The sequence below is a fragment of the Phoxinus phoxinus genome (assembly GCF_949152265.1).
Source record: "Phoxinus phoxinus genome assembly, chromosome: 7".
NCBI classification, from domain to species: domain Eukaryota; kingdom Metazoa; phylum Chordata; class Actinopteri; order Cypriniformes; family Leuciscidae; genus Phoxinus; species Phoxinus phoxinus.
In genome coordinates this window covers 11,602,149-11,622,933 of record NC_136882.1, presented here as the reverse complement: position 1 = coordinate 11,622,933, position 20,785 = coordinate 11,602,149, and the positions used below count along the sequence as shown (strand labels likewise).

Genomic DNA, 20,785 nt, shown 5'->3' with positions numbered 1-20,785 from the left:
ATTTACAATATTACATCTAAAATGTCACATCACAACCACTCTTTGTTTACTGAACTGTTGTATAAAATCATTATCACATTTCCAATCGCGCCAATATTCAGGACATATTTTTTATTATCATATGTTATAAATAACTCATCGCCTATATGGCCATTTTTTCCACCACATCTTGAATTGTGGGTGCATATTAATTCTGCTGGCATTTTGCCCCAACCCCCTGATAACATCTGACCCTGCTTCAAGAGAAACATAAAACACGACAAATCATAATTAATAGTTTTCTATGTTGTTTTTCGTCATTGGAAAGAGCGACATATTTGGCTTTAAAGCATTTGAAAGAAACTGTGGCAAATGTCTGTGTGTCAATTATGCACGTAGCCTATACAAAACATTTGCCATCATTAATTATCATTTGAATATTGAACACCTGATATTGACTACATTTGAAAACATAATTTTGTATAAAGAAGCATGCTGTTTTGACCAATATTCTCTCTAGATTTAACGTTATTCACATTAACTAACGAACAGGTTAAACAAGCCAGCTTACTTTTAGACGTGGTGAATGAAGTTCGAGGTTGTGATGGTCGTGTCCGATATCCCTTGCCAGTTATTATGCGAACAGCAAATCTTCTTGTATGAATATGGTCAATTTCTAGTGTTTATATCCAAAAAGAAACGATGCTGGGAGACGTTTTTGTATTTAGCGCGCTCACTGCATTGTATGTTTTTTTTCTGGGCTTGTGCAGCGTCACGCAATCGCGCAGAATCTGATGACTGGAGTCAATGGTTCCGTTGCTTTCATTTTGTTCATCAATTGATGTTGCGATGATTTATCTAAAAAAATATATCAAGTCATTCTCGAGTCATACAGTTCAAGTCAAGTCAAGTCTCGAGTCATTGGATCTCAAGTCAAAGTCAAGTCGAGTCATTTTCTTAATTTAGTCAAGCAAGTCTCAAGTCCTTACATTTGCGACTCGAGTCTGACTCGAGTCAAGTCATGTGACTCGAGTCCCCCATCTCTGCGGTTTGCTACGTTTTCGATACAGCAAAAAGAAAGAATCATAACATCATAAAGTATGCTATTTTTTTTACTTTGAACAATGATGAAGCTATACTTGACTTTTCTCAGGAGCATATAATACAAAACAGCTCCTTGGACAAAATGAAATGTAATATTGTAGTAGACCTAGTAATAAACAAAGGTTTTAGTTTAGTTCAGATTAACATTTGAGGGCAGCAATTGTATTCATAATGTCAAAATAAAACCGACGTAATGTTACTTGAAAGCATTATAGCCTACTATTCCTGCCGAACTTCCATGGTTACAGTTTGTAGTGTTACTACAGTAAATCCATGGTGAATGTTGCTGATCTATGGACACTGAATAGTTCATTCATGGCACAATGTTTCTTCCTGGTTTCCACGTCAGTGCTGTTTGATCAGTTAATAAAGGAGAAATGTGAATGTTTCTCACTAGATCTCGCAGTGATGTTATTTCTTCAGTGACGAATTCAAATGCTTTCTTTACTGGATCTCGCTGTGTAGTAACAGTGCTGTTTGATCAAGATCGGCTCGCGCTGCATTGGTCCAAACTGATAAATGGTCCGTCAACCACACAATAACGAGTAGCGCAGTTTCGTTCTGCTTATATCACATTTGCCATTTGATGTTGGACAATGTTGTGGTCACGCCAGCGTCTCTGTTACATTATGAGCGCACTTGCTACATTTGAAATAACTAAATTTTGGTAGGCAGGAAAAATGGAACCGAACCGAAAGCCTCATACCGAATGGTTCAATACAAATACGTGTATCTTTACACCCCTAATAAATAGCTGTGCGGTATCAGTGCTATGTATATGCGAGTGCGGTATCACTATATTTCTTCACTGTGTATTTCTTTACGCTGTATTGAACTGGGAAACAAGCAACACAACTGTGCAAAATCAAGTGTCTTTCATGCTTCTTTCTGGTGAGTTTCTCACACCTCATTGGGTGGACTGACGTTTTCCTCGTCTGATAGGATGTGTGGGTTCTGGTCTCTTCTGTTCTCGTGCTGTGAACCCTTACTCTCTGACTGCAGCTTCCTGCCAACTTCTCCTCTGTCTTACAGTCTCTGTCTCTCCCCCTCTGCTTCTCTCAGGTGCGCAAATTTGTGGCCAAGGACAGCGCAGGGCTGCGCGTGCGTAGTCATCCTTCTCTGCAGAGCGAACAAATAGGCATAGTCCAAGTCAATGGCACCATCACATTCATTGATGAGGTAAACCGCTCTAGAATAGGGACAAAATGTTCTGTATTTAAGTCCTTTTCTGTTTTCTCTTCCTTTTAATCAGAGAACACAATTATGAATGATTAATGAATTGTTTCTGTTTTAAAACAAAAAGGCTTTTAAAACAATTTCTGCATCTTTCTGAGCTTTCTAATTTACTCATGATTTGGTCAGAAGCGTTTTTTTCTTTCTTCTGCCTATCCTTTGCTTCATTTACATGCAGGAGACTTTGAGGCTGTAGTTAAAGCTCATATAAGAGCTATCTATCCCAGTCCATCACTGCATGCCAATCACTGATACTCCTATAAGACCCAACCTCACATCCGCAATGCTGTCGGTTGCTCTAAAGGCCCTTTCACATGAACCGCCAGTGCATTGATCTCTATGGAGAGTGTCAACCTTGTAATGTTTTGCTCACCCATTTGCTGTTTCAAAGCACACTTAATTGGAAAAACTGCATGACTTTTGCATGACAGGTCAAAATGTATTTAGTATATAAAATAAAATAAACCTACCAGTCAACATTTTGGACACACTTGACTGAATTTATATTTCATTTCATAGATTATTTTACATATTACTTTATTTATATTACTATTTTTTTTTTTAATTATATTACATCTTAATATTGATTATCTGTTATTTTTACATTTATATAGACTACTGTTCAAAAGTTTGGTCCATAAGATTTTCTTTGTTTATGAAATAAGTCTCCTATTCTCACCAAATTGTCAAATAGTATTACTAGGCTAAATAATTCCTGTGATGGTAAAAACTGAATTTTCAGCATCATTACTCCAGTCTTCAGTGTCACATGATCCTTCAGAAATCATTCTAATATGCTGATGTGATGCTCAAGAAACAATTCTCATCATTATTAATGTTGAAAATGCTGTTTAATATATTTGTGAAAAAAGAAATTCAGGATTCTTTGAATGTAAAGTTAAAAAGCATTTTTAACATTTATTTGAAATAGAAATATTTTGTAATATTGTTATAAATGTTGTTACTGTGAATTTTGATCAGTTTAATACATTCTTACTGAATAAAAGTATTAATTATAGAAAACAGAATCGTACTTGCCCCAAACATTTGAACAGTATTTCTTTATCTATTAATTATTATAGTATCAAATCAAAAGAACTGTTTAATGCTCAAAATTAGTTTAGCTGATTAATTGCTTTGCAAAAAAATAAAATTACTTCTTTTTTTTTTTTAATGGATGAGTGGGAGGGGATAGTAAAAGAAAAGCAAGTGGATATAGAAGTGTATTTAATTTACTTAAATATATACAGACATGTGTCCAAACTTTTGAGTGGTAGAGTTAACTCCCTGCTTTCTTGCTAACTTGCTAATTGGCAAAACCGTAGAATGACCCTTCGATGACATGGCAGCGCTTTTCACATGCTCAAAGTGGCGCTTAACGCTTGCGCTGAGCAGAGTCTTGAAGCCCCCACACAAGTCACGTGAAAGGGCCTGTTGTTCCTTGCTGTCAGGCCCTACATGCATATAAAAATTCTGTAGATGATGCATCTCATTTTCTCTCAACACAACTGGACATCCACAGTAAATCCAACTGGTTGGTGTCGTGCATTTACGCAATTGGTTCTGCAGCCTCAGAGGCTCATGCGAGGGGCGTGTTAGCAGTTACAGGAGGGCATGGCTCCGCTCTGTTGCTTGTTTCCCATAGATCCACAATGATGATGGTGTCTGGCTCAGACTGAATGATGAGACAGTAAAGAAGTATGTTCCCAACATGAATGGGTACACTGAAGCCTGGTGCCTCTCTTTTAACCAGCATCTGGGCAGAAGCCTCCTGGTCCCTGTCGACGTAAGTAAAAGGCCTCCCCCTTCGTAGATTAGCCGGAGCCCGTACACTGCTCATTTGGGAACGGGACTTGTAACTGTCAGCTTAACTTCAGTCACATTTTAGGATGATCATTTGATATACTTCAGTTTGGCTCTTTTTACAGTGAATCACGGGCATCTAATGACCCAGTCCCAAATGCCTACAAGCATGCTGTGTTAATTACTTACAAAGGCCAAGAAAATGTGCCCTTGCATGTGTTAGCGCTACTCTGTAGTTTAGTTTGGGCACGATCACTCAGAGACCAGGATGGACATTTTTTAAGGGGGGGTTGTGCATGTTGCCAGTCCCTTGTCTTATTAACTCCTGGTTGAAAGACACTAACTCATGCACTCTGTTTTGTAGGGCTGCACCATTATGAAAAAGTTCATATTTTGTCCCTTGGTATTTTAACGGCAGTTATTTATTCCAATTAATAGTGTTCATTTTGAAATATTACATTCCTTGTAAATAATGCAATTCTCACCACATCTACACCTTGTTTATTATAAAGGCTGGAATGCCCTAAAGGACTTTTAAAAAAGTATCTGAACAGATTTTAAAACGCTATACATTACACACAGACGAAAACTGGGCATCATGCACTAAAATGTTTCGAACACACACTCGCAAAAATTAAAACCATGTAATTTGAAATTGGTTTAAAATATCAAACATGTTTGACATTCTCCAACTGGATGGAATTGTAGTGTAAAGCAAACATTAACTATGCGATTTTCTGTTAAATCTGTCACCTACGAATGTCCAAAATCTGCAGAATGGCTTTCGGCAACTAGCGTTGACCCTTCCAGACTGCAAATCAGGGCAAATACCTTTGCAAAAGTCGTGTAGTGTATTTCAGCCTTAACAGGAGTGTTCTGGTTTTGGTGTCAACTTGTTCTGGTGTATGTTAGGTTTCACACCATGTATATCAGAGATGGGCAACTTTGGTCCTGAAGGCCCACTGTCCTGCAGAGTTTAGCGCCAACCCTGAAAAAAAACATACGCTTTCTTGACATATACGCTGCATACGAAATCAAATACTATATAATATGTTAAAAACAGTACGCCAACAGAGTAGTGTGTCCGAATGCATAGTGACCTACTACTTCCGGTGAGATTCTGAAGTGCGCATTCGCTGGACACTTTACTATCCCATGAAGCCATGGGAGAGGATTTATGAATGGCGGTGAAGCGACGCAATTGACGCTGGTAGGTCACGTGACTGTAGCGTCATGGCGGATGTAATACGTCTGGATTACAATAATGCTACCCACGTTCATACTATATAGAACAAGCTTTTTTTAACGGTCGAGTAAGTTTGAATTCAAATGTAGTACCTACTTGGACAGTATGCGATTTTGGATGCGGCAAATGATTCGCTTGTTCAGGTGTGTTTGATTAGGGTCGGGCTAAACTCTACAGAACCGCGGAACGAAGTTGCCCATCCCTGATCTATATTATAAGTGAGCAGCTCAACATGTCACGATGCTTTTCGCTTTGCCTCTACTGGTTTTGTTTTTTGTTTTTAAAGAGTCAGGTGATGTTTCTACAGCTTTCTTTTTCATAATAGAAATGAAACAAAACACTGCTTAAAAAAAATTTGCTCATTAGAACTGATTGTGATTTCTAACAGGCTATAGATTCCCCAATGCGCACATGCAGCGAATGCTGTAATCGACACTTCATTATTCGCTTGTTGCGTCAGCTATTATCATTATCTATTCAATTAATTGTGCAGCCCTACTGTGTTGTTATTCATCATATGTGGTGTGAAAAATAGCTCTTGTGTGATACTGAATATCAGTGAACAAAGCTTTGCTGTTTCCTGGTCATGACAGTATATAAGTATGAGCTCAATGAAAGCTTCAACCTCTCTATATAGCCAATTTGTATACAGATGAAGATTCATTTGCTTAAAAATGTGCTCAATGGCCCTTAAACCTTTTCAACAATTGGTTTGAAAGTGGCTGATCTGTTAAAATGTTTTACCTGTCTGGGTGTCCCGCAACTTTTAATGAGGTTCTGCCTTGAAACAAGCCGTTTTTCGAACTAAAGGCCTGAAATTTGGGCCATGATTGTGAGAGCATAATTACCTCTGGATGTGAAAATATCATCAAGGCTCCCAGTGTGAACAGCATGACACACCACCAATCTTTTTTGGAAGATTATGAATCTTCATATTTCTCATGTGATTTATTTTTCATTTGCCGTATTTCGATGCGATTTGAATTTTGTTGCAAAATTCTCAGTCATAATCTTCAGCAGATCCCAGAATTCTAGGTTTAGGATTTTTTCATTTGCTAGACCTTCTTTCTCAACCTTCAAATTCTTCTCTTACTGTATCGTGAAGAAAATTCGAAAGGCATAAAATACACTCAAACAAACTGTCACTATAACAAATCCATCTCTTCCAAAAAAAGACACACCATACCATCTGCGTTTCTGATTGAAGCTAATCCCCAACCGTGTTTTGACTTGCTTATAATCTGTTGCTCAGAATATCTTTAGCGCTAGCCAAGGAGTCAGGGATATCGACTTTTTGTCTTGGACGACCTTATCTTGTTTTCCCCAGGTGAGTTGTCAGAAGATGAGGTGTGTTGTAGCTTGGCTGCTGCTTTGCTTTTCACCAGTGTTTCCCATGATTTTGAGATGTTCCAGATTGTGATTTGTACATGTAGTTTTGGAGCATCATCATAGTTGCATGTTTAATTGTGTAAATAGTGAGCGACACAAAATATGTTTTATCATCTTTTCCTTGTGTGCACAAATTTTCCAGTACCTAATGATCATTACATTACATTTATGTTAACCTTGGGTAAAGCTTTTTGCGTTTTCATGTAGTTGTTCACGGTTGAAACGAACAAAGTCAGTTGCATGAGGATTTAAAGGAATAGTTTACTCTAAAATTAAAATGTTGTCATTATTTACTCAGGCTCAGCTTAGTGTCCTTCCAAACTTGTATGTTGTTTTCCATGGAAAACTGAAGGTGAATTTTAGTCCATACAATGAACCACATCTTTTAAGCCCCAAAAATCATTCATTCAAATAAGTTGCTGTTGATGTTAATGACGCCAAACCATATATGGACAAATTTATTTGAAATTCTCCTTTTGTGGTCCATGGTAAAAAATAACAATTTATAATAATAGTGACAGAATTGTAACTTTTGGCCAAACTATTCCTTTAATAAAAGCAGAATATGTGAATGCATGTGTTTTTGTTTTGTTTCGTTTTTGTTCTCACACAAATGCTAAATTAATTTTGTCAGTTTATGAACAGCATATCTATAATATTCATCAGTAGTACTTGGAATTAGAACACACTGTTATGTGTTATAATGATATTCATCCTGCTAAATGAATAAATGTAAATGCCATCCAACAACCTAAAATTAGTTACAAGTTACAATTACATGATATTTGTAAAGACTGTCTGTTGTATGTAGAAGCACAATGGACAGGTTATGTCACTTTTTCCCCCTTTCGGATTAATTGACTATTGTCTGCATGAATTTAGTTGTAAATGCCTTTTTGAATAAATTATTTTCAAAAATGCATTAACAGTGGCATGAATACGCTGCTTTTATAAAGATTATTTTCCATTTTTGAATTAACATTATTTTTGGTATTGAGATATTATTGTGAAAAAAAAAATTAAAGTTGTGTAACTTTCCTGCTACATAGTCTTAAAGTCATAAAGGTTAATTCATTCACTTTATTGAAAATTGTATTAACTGTTTTCAAAAAAATGTGGGCCAGTTTTACTGCAAAGACATTTCTATAGACTGGATATTTGAAAGGGTTTTCTTTTTCATCATATCGGACATCCTTATTTGTCATTGACCCTAAAACAAAGACTTAAGAAATTAGATGGAACAAAATATTTTGAGGACATAATTTTACGATGTATGACATACTTTCAAACTTAAATTAACTGGTGTCCTTTGGTTTTGCAGGAGGGCAGGTCAAATTTGGATGATTATGGAAAGGAGACCAGTGGCCACCCTTCTCATGACGCCACTGTACGAGACATGGGCGCAGGCCAGGGTGGTGGACCGGGTCTTTATAAGGTAGTGAAGACCGGACCTTCGGGTCACAACATCAGAAGCTGCCCAAACCTTAGAGGTATCCCCATTGGAATGTTAGTTCTGGGGAACAAAGTCAAGGCGGTAGGCGAGGTATGGACTCCCAACTGTGTTACTGTGGCTGCCAATAAATGACTAATTAGCCAGATTTCTTGCTAGTTCTGCAGTTTCTGTAACACAAATTCTTCATTTTTCTTTAGACAATTATAGATCCCTTTGTGTAACTTCTTTTGATAGAGGCCATACATGCTATGGCTCTGGTGTGTGGGTGTGTTATTGTTCTGTTCACATTATTAAAGCCCCTTTCAAGAACCACCAAGCATGGCTTCAGCTTTTGCACAGTAACAGTTCAGTGTAATCTGGCATGCTCTGCAGGAAAATCTGTTTGATGCGATAATTAATAAATGGACTATTAACAATGATGGCAGGAAGCATGTGAATTACAACAAAAACTGAAGTCATCTCATAATTTTCACTCTGTTAACACTAGGGTTGAGCAAAATTCAGAATTAAGAATGGGTTCCCTTTCGATTCGGGAATGTGCATTTGAATTGAATTTACTGTGACCCACAGGATGTAGAACTGGACTTTGAATTGTAATGATAGGAAGAAGAATTTACTGAATTGCAGTTCAAAGAAGTTCAACAGTCAAGTCAAGTCACACAACTGAGGAGTTAAATGAGTCAAAGTTTAAACAAAACATATATAATAAAATGTATTATTAGTAGTTATACTACTATATTCCATTTTGAATACCCTGGGATATATTATATTATTATACACTGCATGGCCAAAAAAAGTCACTACTGGTATTTGGATTTAAATAGGGAAATAAACTATGATTGGATGGATCTTTATTGCAGTTATTATTATGTTTCTAGCATGTTATATTGTTTGACATCAGTTCTATTAACACTGATTGATGGAGTTTGCAGCTTTTCATTTCTTAAACAACAATGTAGGATGCAGTGTTGGGCAAGTTACTGAAAATGTGTAATTCGTTACAGTTACTAGTTACTTCTTTTAAAAGTAATTGAATTACTTGACCAATTACTTTATATCAATAGTAATTAGTTACCGGTACTAGGGAAAGTAACTTAAGTTACTTTTATGTCTCGTTTTTAATGTTGCTTTCTGATGCCGACAGCATTCCTTCAACATCCGTAGGGCTGGGGTCTTCCACTTTGTCGAAGCGTGTTGCTTCAACAGGTGCTTTATAAGATTGGAACTGCTACTTTTAGATGTGGATGGTTCTTTACACCTGCACATAATTGACAACTCAGCACTACATTTTTGTCAAGTAATTTTGATTTAGTTTTAGTCATAATCTTTTGTTTTGACTAAAATGCCCTTTAGTTTTAGTCATATTTTACTCATCTGAATTGTTTTAGTCTAGTTTAAGTCGACGAAATACAATAAGGTTTAAGTCGACGAAATACAATAAGATTTTAGTCGAAGACTGAAATGTGCAGATACAATTGCAGTGATGCTTATCCGATTCAAATCCGTTTTCACAACTGTTAACGTTCTGTAAATACATAACCGACTCTGTTTACATGAATACTCTCCAAAACTGACATTTAGACCTAATGTTGTGTGAATTTGTCCATTTAGATGCGAAAGAGAGCTCAGTTCAGTACTCGTGCGCTGTATAGCTTACGGCTGCGCGCTTCGGGTGTGTGCGCACAGAAAACTGTACTACCGCGCCGTCACTCTTATTCAGATTCTTATTGGATAGCCATGTCTGCTCTTCTCTTTCTCCCATACATTTGCATTTTTATCCAGTTTTTCATACATCATTTAGGTTCAGAAGAACGGTTACCAAACATATAACATGCTAGAAACATAAAAATGATCCAGTCATAGACTCAAGTATTTGCTTATTTAAATCCAAACCAACCTTTTTTTTGACCGGGCAGTGTGCATTTCTATAGATAGCACTCTAAACATTATTAATGTTGTGTGCTGTTTCTCAAAATAGCCAATATGTTATGTGTTTTACTAGCATCTTTGTGTAATTCATACTAGTGTTGGCCGATATGCTCCATTTTCATATCGTCCTATCGTCAACCTGTGAGATCTGCTATACACGATCTTATTACTTATAAGTAATGCTTATTACTTTACTCTTTAATTTGCTTATTGAATTACTTTGTTAAATATATGATAATCGTTTTCTATTTTGCTAGCAAAGGTGGAGTGTTTATTAATAAATCAGGTTATTTCCTGGTAGTGAGGTAAAAACATAGCCTAACCATTCCTGTATCTGACTATTACATAAAATGTAAGAGTATTACATTTTATTATCTCTGTTGTGATACTTAAAAAGCATTAAAAACTGAAGAGTATTTCAACATGTCAGCGGAATATTTACATATTACATACACACATATTATCCTCTCATGCGGTTACAGATGCAGCATTTTGACTGGCTCTAATGCACGAGATGAGAACACGATTTTATAATTTCTTGGGTCAAGAATTACATTTTTATATATTTCCTCCTCCCTATATCTACCGCGAAAAGTTCGCTCTGTCTGGATGCGCTTATAAGCTCAATAAGAATGCTTTCCTGTCATAGCTATCACATATGTGCACTTTTAATGCAGGTTAATGTGTTTAGGAGAAATAAAATCGAGAGTCGACTGGTTTATGCTTAAGCTTATGACTTGACTCTAGGGGTGGAACAGTACATGTATTCGTATTGAACCGAATTGGTACGGGCGTCACGGTTCGGTCCACAAATTTACACGGAGAATACACTAAAGAAATAAAACTTGCGTGCAAATTAATCATGTAATGCGGAACTACTGTTATAAACGCAGGTTCTGTAGCCCTGCCTTAAGCTAGGTTTGCGCTGTCTATGGATTTGCATTTGTTTGTGTGTTATTAGTGTCATTAAAGGTTTTGTTAGTGTGCTATGCTGACATACAACGATTGGTTTTTCATCTTGGCTCAAACAACAACTATAAGAATGATGTGTGTCTTTTATAACAAGCACTCTTGACAATGTGTGTATAGATCATATTCCAATTAATTTTAAATGTGGCATGTAGTTTTGCAGTCTGTTTTAAAAACAGTTTCATTGAGGACTTCTCAATCCTCATACGCACGTGTCGGTGTCTCAAGTGTGGTGTCGTGATGTCGTTATAAAATTATAGCGAAGGGAAATTAATTTGAGGTCCTAATATTCATTTAATAATAATACTAGCCTTATAATAATAATAATAATTGAATACATTAATGGGAAAACGGGCCAATTATCGTCTTGGTAATATCACCATCGGCAATATGGTGACTATCGTTGATACACGATACTATCGGCACAACCCTAATTCATACTGACCAATTGTTTTTCAATTACTTATATGAACTTTCTTTGAATTTTATTTCATCATATTCCTACTTCCTTAAATTCAAATTTGAATTACAATTCTGCATCCTGTATACTGCCTCAATTCAAATTCAAGAATTGAATGGGAATTCTGAATGGCGCACAACCCTGGTAAACACCTGTCTTTTATGGCATTTGAATAGTCTCCATGTCTGACCATGGAAGGCCTGGTCTTTGCCTCTTTCTTCTCTCGGTAGAGGTTGTGGTGTGTCATGCTGTCTTCAAATGCTCTCTTAAAGTTGTTGCCTATGAGCCTCCCAAACTTGCACAAATACTGCTGTTCTGCTCACGAATGTCAAGTCAAATTTAAAACCGTGTCTTTGTTCAAAGTGGTTTCATTTCATAAATCTTGAGAACTGAATGGTGCATCATATGTTTGTTTTCACTTTTCTAAATGCGCTTAATTTTAGAACTGCCACTGAGTTTGTCTTGCTCCTCTGGATTGATGTGGTGCCAGGTGTGTGTGTGTGTAAGAGAGGAGGTAAATAAAGCTGTGTCTGTATCAGGTGATTAACTCGGAGGGCACCTGGGTTCAGCTGGATAAGAACAGTGTGGTGGAGTTCTGTGAGAGTGATGAGGGTGAGGCCTGGTCTCTGACCCGAGACCGAGGGGGAAACCAGTACCTGCGTCATGAGGAAGGTAACGCAAACACACTCCAGTCTTTGTCATGGCATCCCTCGTGGAAAAAAAGAAGTGTGCTTCATTGTATTGAATGTGTACTTTTTAATACAACATGTGTTCTTCAGATCTTTAAAGCATATTTAAAAGAATAGATGCTGATAATATAATAGTAATGAAATTTTAGGGTGTATTTTAAGAGAATAGACTTTTATGTCATGTTTTAAGTACACTTTTCAAAAGTGCACTGTTAAAATATCAAAATAAATTTTACTTTAACTTTTTGAATCATCATGCTTTAAAGTACAACACTTATCTTGATGAGTTGACAATCATACTAAAGCGCATGTAAAGTACTATCATTTTAACTGTAGTGCTATCGAACTAAATTAATATATTTTAAATGTACTAAATTGCAACTTCATCATTGCAAATGTGCAATTACAATTGTATTTTAAATACATGACATACAAGTTTCAATAGAAATTATATCGAGGTATATTTTAATTTACAATAAATGTCTCAGTACATTCAGAAGTACATGTTAAACATTTCAAAGACAATAGCAGCATTTATGAAATATCATATCATCATCGCTGTCCATAATCGAGTGCAAAATCGTGTTGGCTATATATATGTGGTCAGAAACTTGCACTTGTCATTATTTTATTAACAGTTTATCGAAAGCAAGCTCAAATGGAGTTACAAGGTTTTAAACCAGTGAATATCGGACATGCTTGTTTTGCACACGCTGTGACTAATACATTAGCCTTTATATGTATTGTTTCTTAAGTAAAGAAAATGCTGTACTTATTCAAACACCAATCAACCAGTTCTTTATTTACCCTTGCATTACAAGCAAGCTGAGATGGTCCAAACTGTGTGCGGCAGTTCATTCAAGATTAAGGCAGGGTGTAGTTATGAGGTTTGACTTGAAGTTTGAGGATCCGGTGGAGTGACAAGGTTAAATCACAAGCTCTTTTTAATACTTTTAATTGGTCAAATATTTGCAAAACCCACAGGCAGACAATAAAGGGTGACCAGAAAAATAAAAGTGATGAAAAAAAGTTTCTGCCCAACAGTAACATACAAGGTTTCTAAATGTTATAAAGATATACTTCAAGCCTACGTAAGTGGTCCAGAAAAGCACTGTTAAGTTCAACTAACTACTTTTAAACTATAATACATTAACATGCAGTTAAGTGTTCAAAAACATTACATTCAGTTCGCACTTAAGTATATTCTGGAAATCTATAATGTGGTGTACCAACAAGACAGCGCACGTAAACCAAGAGTTAAATACAGGTGGCTTTTAGTTATTAATGCTTTTCCCCCCCTCTCTGGAACAGAGCAAGCTGTTTTGGAGCATGGAGCCCAGACCCCTCCTCCCAGCCCGTTCTCAGTTCAGGCGTTTAACAGGGGCATGGGCAGCTCGGGAGCTCAGGGCTTCGACTACGGCATCTCCAACAACAAAGGTGAGAGTATAGATCTGGGAGAGAGAGAAATAAAATGTCATTTATTATTGAGTGACACTTACATTTTTGTCACATGGTCACAGTCCGTCTGCCAAATGAAAAGTTTTTCATACCATGCTCCTGCTAAATATATCTCATACTTATTGCCTGCCGTTAAACTTTACTTCACAAAATTGATTTCAGACCAACAGTGGTAGAATAGCTAGTCATCCAGGATTTTTCTATTTCATTCGTATTTTAGTAACTTCCTTTTGTTCCTTTTATTTAAAATTTGTCTTGTTCTTCTGCCAAAATCTTTTTGGGTTTAATAAAATTAAAGGTGGAACAGAATGATTATTTTCATACACTGTCATTCAAAAGTTTGTGGTTGGTAATATTTTTTTTGTTTTTGAAAGAAGTCTCTAATGCTAAAAATACAGCACAACTTTAATATTGTGAAATATTATTGCTTCAGACTTCAGAAAGGGATTTATTGCCAAGTGTGTTTTCACACACAAGGAATTTATTTTGGTGACAGAAGAAGTTTCCTGTGCATAGAAACAACAATAGTGCCCACATAGTAAAACAAAAAGTAAAGATGTGTGAATAGTAAAATAAATTGACAAATTTGTCATAGACAAATTGTACAGGTGTGCTATATACAAATAGAATAGAATAAAATTAACAGCCAATGGAATAAGGAGAGGTTGGGTATAGGGATGGCCGTGTTGGGCTAATTTTCCTTTCGGGTACTGGATAGCTCAGTAAAACAATTAATCAATTAATTTGGGGGCAGGGGTTATGCGTGCCATGAAACTATTTTAACATACTGTTGATGACAATATGACGAGAAAATAATTATTCTTATTGTTTAATACTGCACCATCAATGTTTAAAAAAAATTAACATCTATCTAAATTAATTTAGTTGACACTGAAGAATGAATGAACACCGGTAAACTGAAGCGCTTTGTTAGCGGGGTAAAAAAGAGATTAATCGGATATATACAACATAAAAGTAATATCACAACTTACATGTAAACCAAAGGTCACGAATGCGCACGTGAACTTGACTGACGTGCTTGTCTGAATGTTCAATTCCCGTCTCTTCCCGTAACAACAACGATAAAACACTGAAAACTAAAGCACAATGAATTTACACTTTTCTATTACAATAGTGTTCTCAATATAATGTGATGTATATAACAGATTGGCACTGCACATCTTGTACTTAACTGATTTCAGGATTCACTGCGCACATTCAAAGCCCTAGTTTCACTTTAGTTCTCCAGTTTGGATGGCACGATGTCTAACGCGAACCAATCAGACCTCAGGTACCGCCCACAATGCTGCAATAATCTGAAAAAGAGAAATATATTTGTAAATGTCGCAGCGATATGTTTTCATGATTGATCATTGCTGTCACGTTCGAGTACTCATGTCTGTCCCTTGTAAGGTATTATCAAATAAATATAAGTGGTGGGTGGGTTTTGCACAGTGGGAAAAACATTTAACTGAACAGAAATGTTTTGTAACATTATAAATGTCTTTACTGTCACTTTTGATCAATATAATGCATCCTTGCTGAATAAAAGTATTATAAAAAAATAAAAAAATCTTACTGATCCCAAACTTTTGAATGGTAGTGTGTAATGCACAAATTAATATAGGAACTGTTTTCCTACTTTCAACAATATTTCTTCTGCTAGAAGTTGATATTTGAGAGAGAAATCTATAAATGGCCTTTTAAATCCTTACCCAGTTATTACAAACCACAGGAAAAGTCATGGAAACATCATGGATATACTGGACATCAAACTCTCTAACCTTTGAAAGTGCTGTATGACCCTTGTGCCTTGAAATGTGATGATGTTAGCAATAATATAAAATATATATGAAACATGCACCAAATGATTAATAAGCAAACACAATCATTTGCTCTTATTCAGCTCCGTAATCAGAGTAATTGTGTTCTGCATGCTGTGTGTCTTGGCTGTCGTCTGTGGCGTGTGAAGGCATCATTGTGTGCATGGGCAAGACTCTGTGTGCTGCAGCTGGGTCTTACCCACCATACTGTTCTCATGCACCACTGCTTAGTGGCGTTACCCATAGACAGCTGTCTGATGGGTCCTTCATCATCTCTTATACTCATTGAATCTTTGTTCATCTGAATAAAAAGACCTAACCTAAGTTCACCTAACTACGAAGCTTAACTAAACGCTTCTTGACTAAAAGTCAACTTGAAGTCAATATTAACCTTAATTAATCCCTTTAATACACATTCCTAATCGTACTGCGCTTGATTCATCATTGCTCGATATTCCAAAGGAAAAATGTCTTCCTAATTTTTCAGAATTTAATATCTTGCTCTTTTGGCCAATTTCACCTAAGATATCCAGTTATATGTCTGCAATTCTCTCAATATTTGCCAATAATGTAAAAATGCAGTAATTTGGTAATGGTAATGTAATACAATAAAGTATACAGCAAACTTTGCGATTAACAAGAGTTGCACGTTATTAAAAAAGATACTTCCAGTGGGATACCATGACATTTTCTCAAGGGTGAACTTGACCTGAAACAGTCAAAAGGCCTTCTCAGAATTCACTGCAAACTCTGATCATGTTCCACTCTCTCATGAAATTCCTACTTTTTGTGATCCAATCAGTTCCTGATAGATAAAATCAATTCCCATTCTACATTTTCTTTCTTCACCGAATATCCTGCCGGACATGCATCACGGAAGTCTTTTCATGTTGACTTTAACAACTCAGCTAAAATATTAGTTTTCAGTGATATCATGTTTATGATATAGTTCTTGTTAGATTATTATTAGAAAATAAAATGTTTAATACTTTAGACAATTTGGACAAAAAAAATAACAAATAATTTCCAGAGTTGCACTATAAAAGGGATGAAAGCATAGCATTGGCTTTGTCTGCCAATGCTTTATCTGTGACCATGTGGATGTTCCAGATATGAGGTTTCATGAAAACCTGACCCACGGCTCCCCCGCCCATTCCTTATTCCCCTCACGTTGGTTCAGCTGACCCACTCACACACCCCATTACTTCCAGTGAGAGTGCTTGTGTGGGGTGTTAAACTGACTAGCGAGTTTGTATGGCTCCTTTTAAGGATCATATAAGCTACAGCACTCCCATTGTCTTCCGCATTGCAGGTGACCGGCTGAGTGCCATACTGAATTCCGTTCAGTCTGGGCCTTTCCTCCCAACTCCTTCCATATTTGAGCAAGCTGCCAAACCTCCCTCTTCCCTTGTCCACAGCCCATTTGTGTTTGGACAATCCCTTTCCCAGCAGCCTCAACCGCATCCACAGCTTCCGAGTAAGTCTGTCCGTCTATAAGGTAGTGGCGGTGCTTGCTTACACAGGTGCTGCTTGTTCTTAAATTGTTTAGTCTCCCTTAGGTTGTGATGAGTTCTGTTCAGGCTTATTTCCCCTGCTTTTCTGTCGGCGTCCACCCGCTTGCTTGCCATGTTTGAATTGGTGATTCTTTTCTTTCTCATCTCATTTAAACTCTAGTGGCCGAATAACATTTAAATTCATCTTTTGTATTTCCACTGTAGCTACTAACAGTATGTTTCATGTCAGATGTTTCTGTCGACTTGATTGCAGTTTAATTTGATTTGCTTGCTTACATGTAGAGTGATTAATTTGATTATTCATTAGCAAAACCGTTACCAAGAGGTCCAGGAATCTGTCCACACAATCAAAACCATGCAGTGCGTTTGCATTTAACCCCAAGTGTAATTCAAAATGCACTAATGTCTGCATAAGGAAAATGAAATTGGGTTTTTTTGGGGGGGGGATTTGAAAGTGTCTCAATATTTCCACAGCCAGAATACTCTTAATCTGCTTTCCACATTCATTACAACTCATCACTCAACCATTTTATTTGGACTTATCTGCCATCCTCCCTGCACTGGTTGATTCCCAGTTTTGTTTTAGCCTTGTCCCTGCTTCTACCAGTCTCTGTCTCTCTCACAGTGTCTGTCCTTCTACTTGTTGCTTTTTCTCGATTCATATATCTTTCTAGTGCCCTATATGTTCCTCTGGCCCTGTTTACACCTAGTATTGACATCCATCTCTGGTGATCCGATCACCAATTACACAGCTTTAATGGGGTTGCAATGCATATAATTTTTGTCAGCCGATTTGGAGATAGTAAGAAACCACATTTACAGTCGCGTAAACTGACCTGCTACTACTTCACTGCGCAAAAACAATGGGTTTAAATAGTAAACTACCTGTCTTTAAGGAAATGTTAAATTTGATATAAAAATATACATATACATGACTTCACAGAACTTCTCTGCAGTAACAGAGATCATGTAAAATGCCCAGTTAATAGTTAAGTCACCTTTATTTATATAGCGCTTTATACAATACAGATAGTTTCAAAGCAGCTTTACAGTAATAAACAGGAAAAATGTATTTCATGAATTCAGTTCAGTGTTGATTCAGATCCGTTGTAAAGATAATCAATTAAGAAATTATTTAATTTTATCTATTATAGAACAATGATTCTTTGGAAGTTGCATAATTAAGATGCATACTTTCTAAAACAGTTTTTATGTAGGACACCTGTGGTGCCTTAAAATTCTGCTTTACCTGGTCGCTGGGTTTCTGAACAGAGCAACTGGTGTAGTAAGGTAACAGACCCATTTGAGATGCATGTAAATACCAGGTGTAAACTGAAATCTCTCTTGGTTGTCCACTTGTCCCAAAACAATTGTTAATATCAGTTTTAAACAGGGCCAGAGTCATTTTCTCATACCAGTACTCTCCATCATTCATTGGCTCTCACTCTCTTTCTCATTTTCTGATTGTTTTCCTTGGTTCAAGCCTTGTTGCTTACTTTCCTTGCCACTGTTTTCCGCTGTAGATGCTTCATCACGCAGCCTTGCTTCACGTGAGCGTGTGCACAAAAGCAGTGCGACCGGCCCTGGCACCGCTCTATCATCTCTTGTTCTCAGACAAAAGGGTGGGTAATGCATGTCTTCTCCTGGGAGCACCCTGGAGACTCACTACAGGGATGGGTTTCATGTCATCCTCTCTACCACAGTCCATTTATTTCCCCTCTTAGGCATGGCAACAGAGTATGTACAGCGCTTTGGAATATATATGGGGACCGTTTTATAGGCTTGTTGAAACATTTCACATGACCTGGGTGCTTTCCATTTGCATCAGTTATTTATGCATCGTGCTACCTTAAAATTACTTAAATTCTTGTATAAAGAAATACAAATTTAAGGTAATTCTTGGATTTCAGTGGATACTTGTCGATGTTATTTTTTTCATCTATTGTTTTACATTTCATTTAAGTTCCTGTTGTTATTTTTTACCTTTTATTTTTAGGTGCTATAATTATTTTATTGTCTTGATTTTTACTCCCTACGTATGTGAAAAGGCCTGACAAGACTTACCCCCTGCATAAATGAGTTTCGCATTGGTAACTGTTGGTGTTATAATACGCAGGTGACAGGGATAACATGGCCAGTCGGTCTATGTCTCCAGGCAGCAAGCATCGCCAAGAGAGTCGATCCTCCAAAACCGACAGTCACTCTAGCCGATCTGTTGACCAGGTGAAGAGCAAGAACAATGACAGTCTGTCTGCCAGCGAGGCCCTCATTCTCAAATCAGACACTGGCAAACTGAGGTCTGACTCTCACAGCCGCTCTCATTCCCCCAACCACAACACCCTACAAGCCCTGAAAGCTGATGGCCGAACCCCAGGCCTTAGGGCTGAGTCTCCAAACCCTGGTTCCCGTTCCTCCTCACCAAAACAAAAGTCCCTTACTTCTGGCAGATCTAGCCCATCCAGCACCAGTTCCCCACGCTCATCCTCTCCTCATGATAAGAACCTGCCCTCTAAAGTAAGTCCTTCTAAAACTCACCTGGACCCTCCCCGTGAGAGATCCAAATCTGACTCCTATACGCTGGACCCTGACACACTTAGAAAGAAAAAGATTCCTCTCATGGAACCTCTGAGGGGCAGGTCTACATCACCCAAACCAAAAGTCCCACCCAAAGAGAGCAAAGGAGGAAGCAGCAATGCTGAAAACCGAGCCCCATCTCCCCATGTTGTTCAGGAAAACCTCCACAGTGAAGTTGTGGAGGTGTGTAGGTCCAGCGCCTTGTTATCCAATGATGAAGCCAATGATGAGAATGCAGAGTTGAACAATGCTGAAGAGGGCTCCTCCAAGGTCCACTTCAGTATTGGAAAAGCCCCGGTCAAGGAGGAACTTGAAAGTCGGTCTTCACCCAAAGTCAGCCGTAAAACCTCCAGCAGGCATGTGAGACCTAAAAAAGACAAATCCGGGCCACTCTTTAAAGGTGAAAACGTGCGTCCTACTGAACCCGCCAAGCAAGCCATGTCACCTTCTGTTGCCGAATGTGCTCGTGCTGTTTTTGCTGCTTTCCTGTGGCATGAGGGCATAGTACATGATGCCATGGCATGCTCTTCCTTCCTCAAGTTTAACCCTGAGCTGACCAAAGAACATGCACCCATCCGTAATTCTCTTAGCTGCCAGCAGGGTTTTGACGAGAAGGAGAACAAACTGAAGAACCGCCACTCTCTGGAGATCTCCTCGGCCCTCAACATGTTCAACATATCACCACATGGCCCAGACATTTCCAAGATGGGTAGCATCAACAAGAACAAGGTTCTGTCCATGCTGAAAGAACCACCTTTACCCGAGAAGTGCGAGGATGGAAAAAATGATGCGGTCTCTTATGAGATGACCAGCCACTCCTCCATGAGGTCTAAGTCCATCTTGCCTCTCACCCTGCAGCACTTAGTAGCTTTCTGGGAGGACATATCCATGGCTACCATAAAAGCGGCTACACAGAACATGATTTTCCCAAGTCCAGGATCCAGTGCTATCCTTAAAAAGAAGGAGAATGAAAAGGATGGCAAGAAGACCAAGAAAGAGAAGAAGAAGAAGGATAAAGCCGAGGTGCGTCCCAGGGGGAACCTCTTTGGGGAGATGGCACAGTTAGCTATGGGAGGCCCAGAAAAGGATACCATCTGTGAGCTGTGTGGAGAGTCTCACCCATACCCTGTTACGTACCACATGAGACAAGCCCACCCAGGTA

The 20,785-nt window shown here is 37.8% G+C and overlaps 1 protein-coding gene across 24 annotated transcripts in view; it reads left to right on the top strand.

Annotated features, from left to right (window-relative positions):
* Positions 1–20,785, top strand: part of mycbp2 (MYC binding protein 2) — a 113,037-nt gene that overhangs the window by 75,333 nt on the left and 16,919 nt on the right. For 4 of the 24 annotated variants that reach the window (XM_079617748.1, XM_079617738.1, XM_079617746.1 and 1 more), the window contains 9 exons: positions 2,146–2,262; positions 3,962–4,102; positions 6,618–6,692; positions 8,076–8,297; positions 12,105–12,237; positions 13,566–13,691; positions 16,848–17,012; positions 18,573–18,671; positions 19,166–20,782. In XM_079617748.1, the coding sequence (XP_079473874.1) occupies positions 2,146–2,262; positions 3,962–4,102; positions 6,618–6,692; positions 8,076–8,297; positions 12,105–12,237; positions 13,566–13,691; positions 16,848–17,012; positions 18,573–18,671; positions 19,166–20,782 (2,695 nt within the window). The remainder of the gene's footprint in view (positions 1–2,145; positions 2,263–3,961; positions 4,103–6,617; positions 6,693–8,075; positions 8,298–12,104; positions 12,238–13,565; positions 13,692–16,847; positions 17,013–18,572; positions 18,672–19,165; positions 20,783–20,785) is intronic. The other 20 variants (XM_079617741.1, XM_079617744.1, XM_079617743.1 and 17 more) reach the window with 17 other exon arrangements.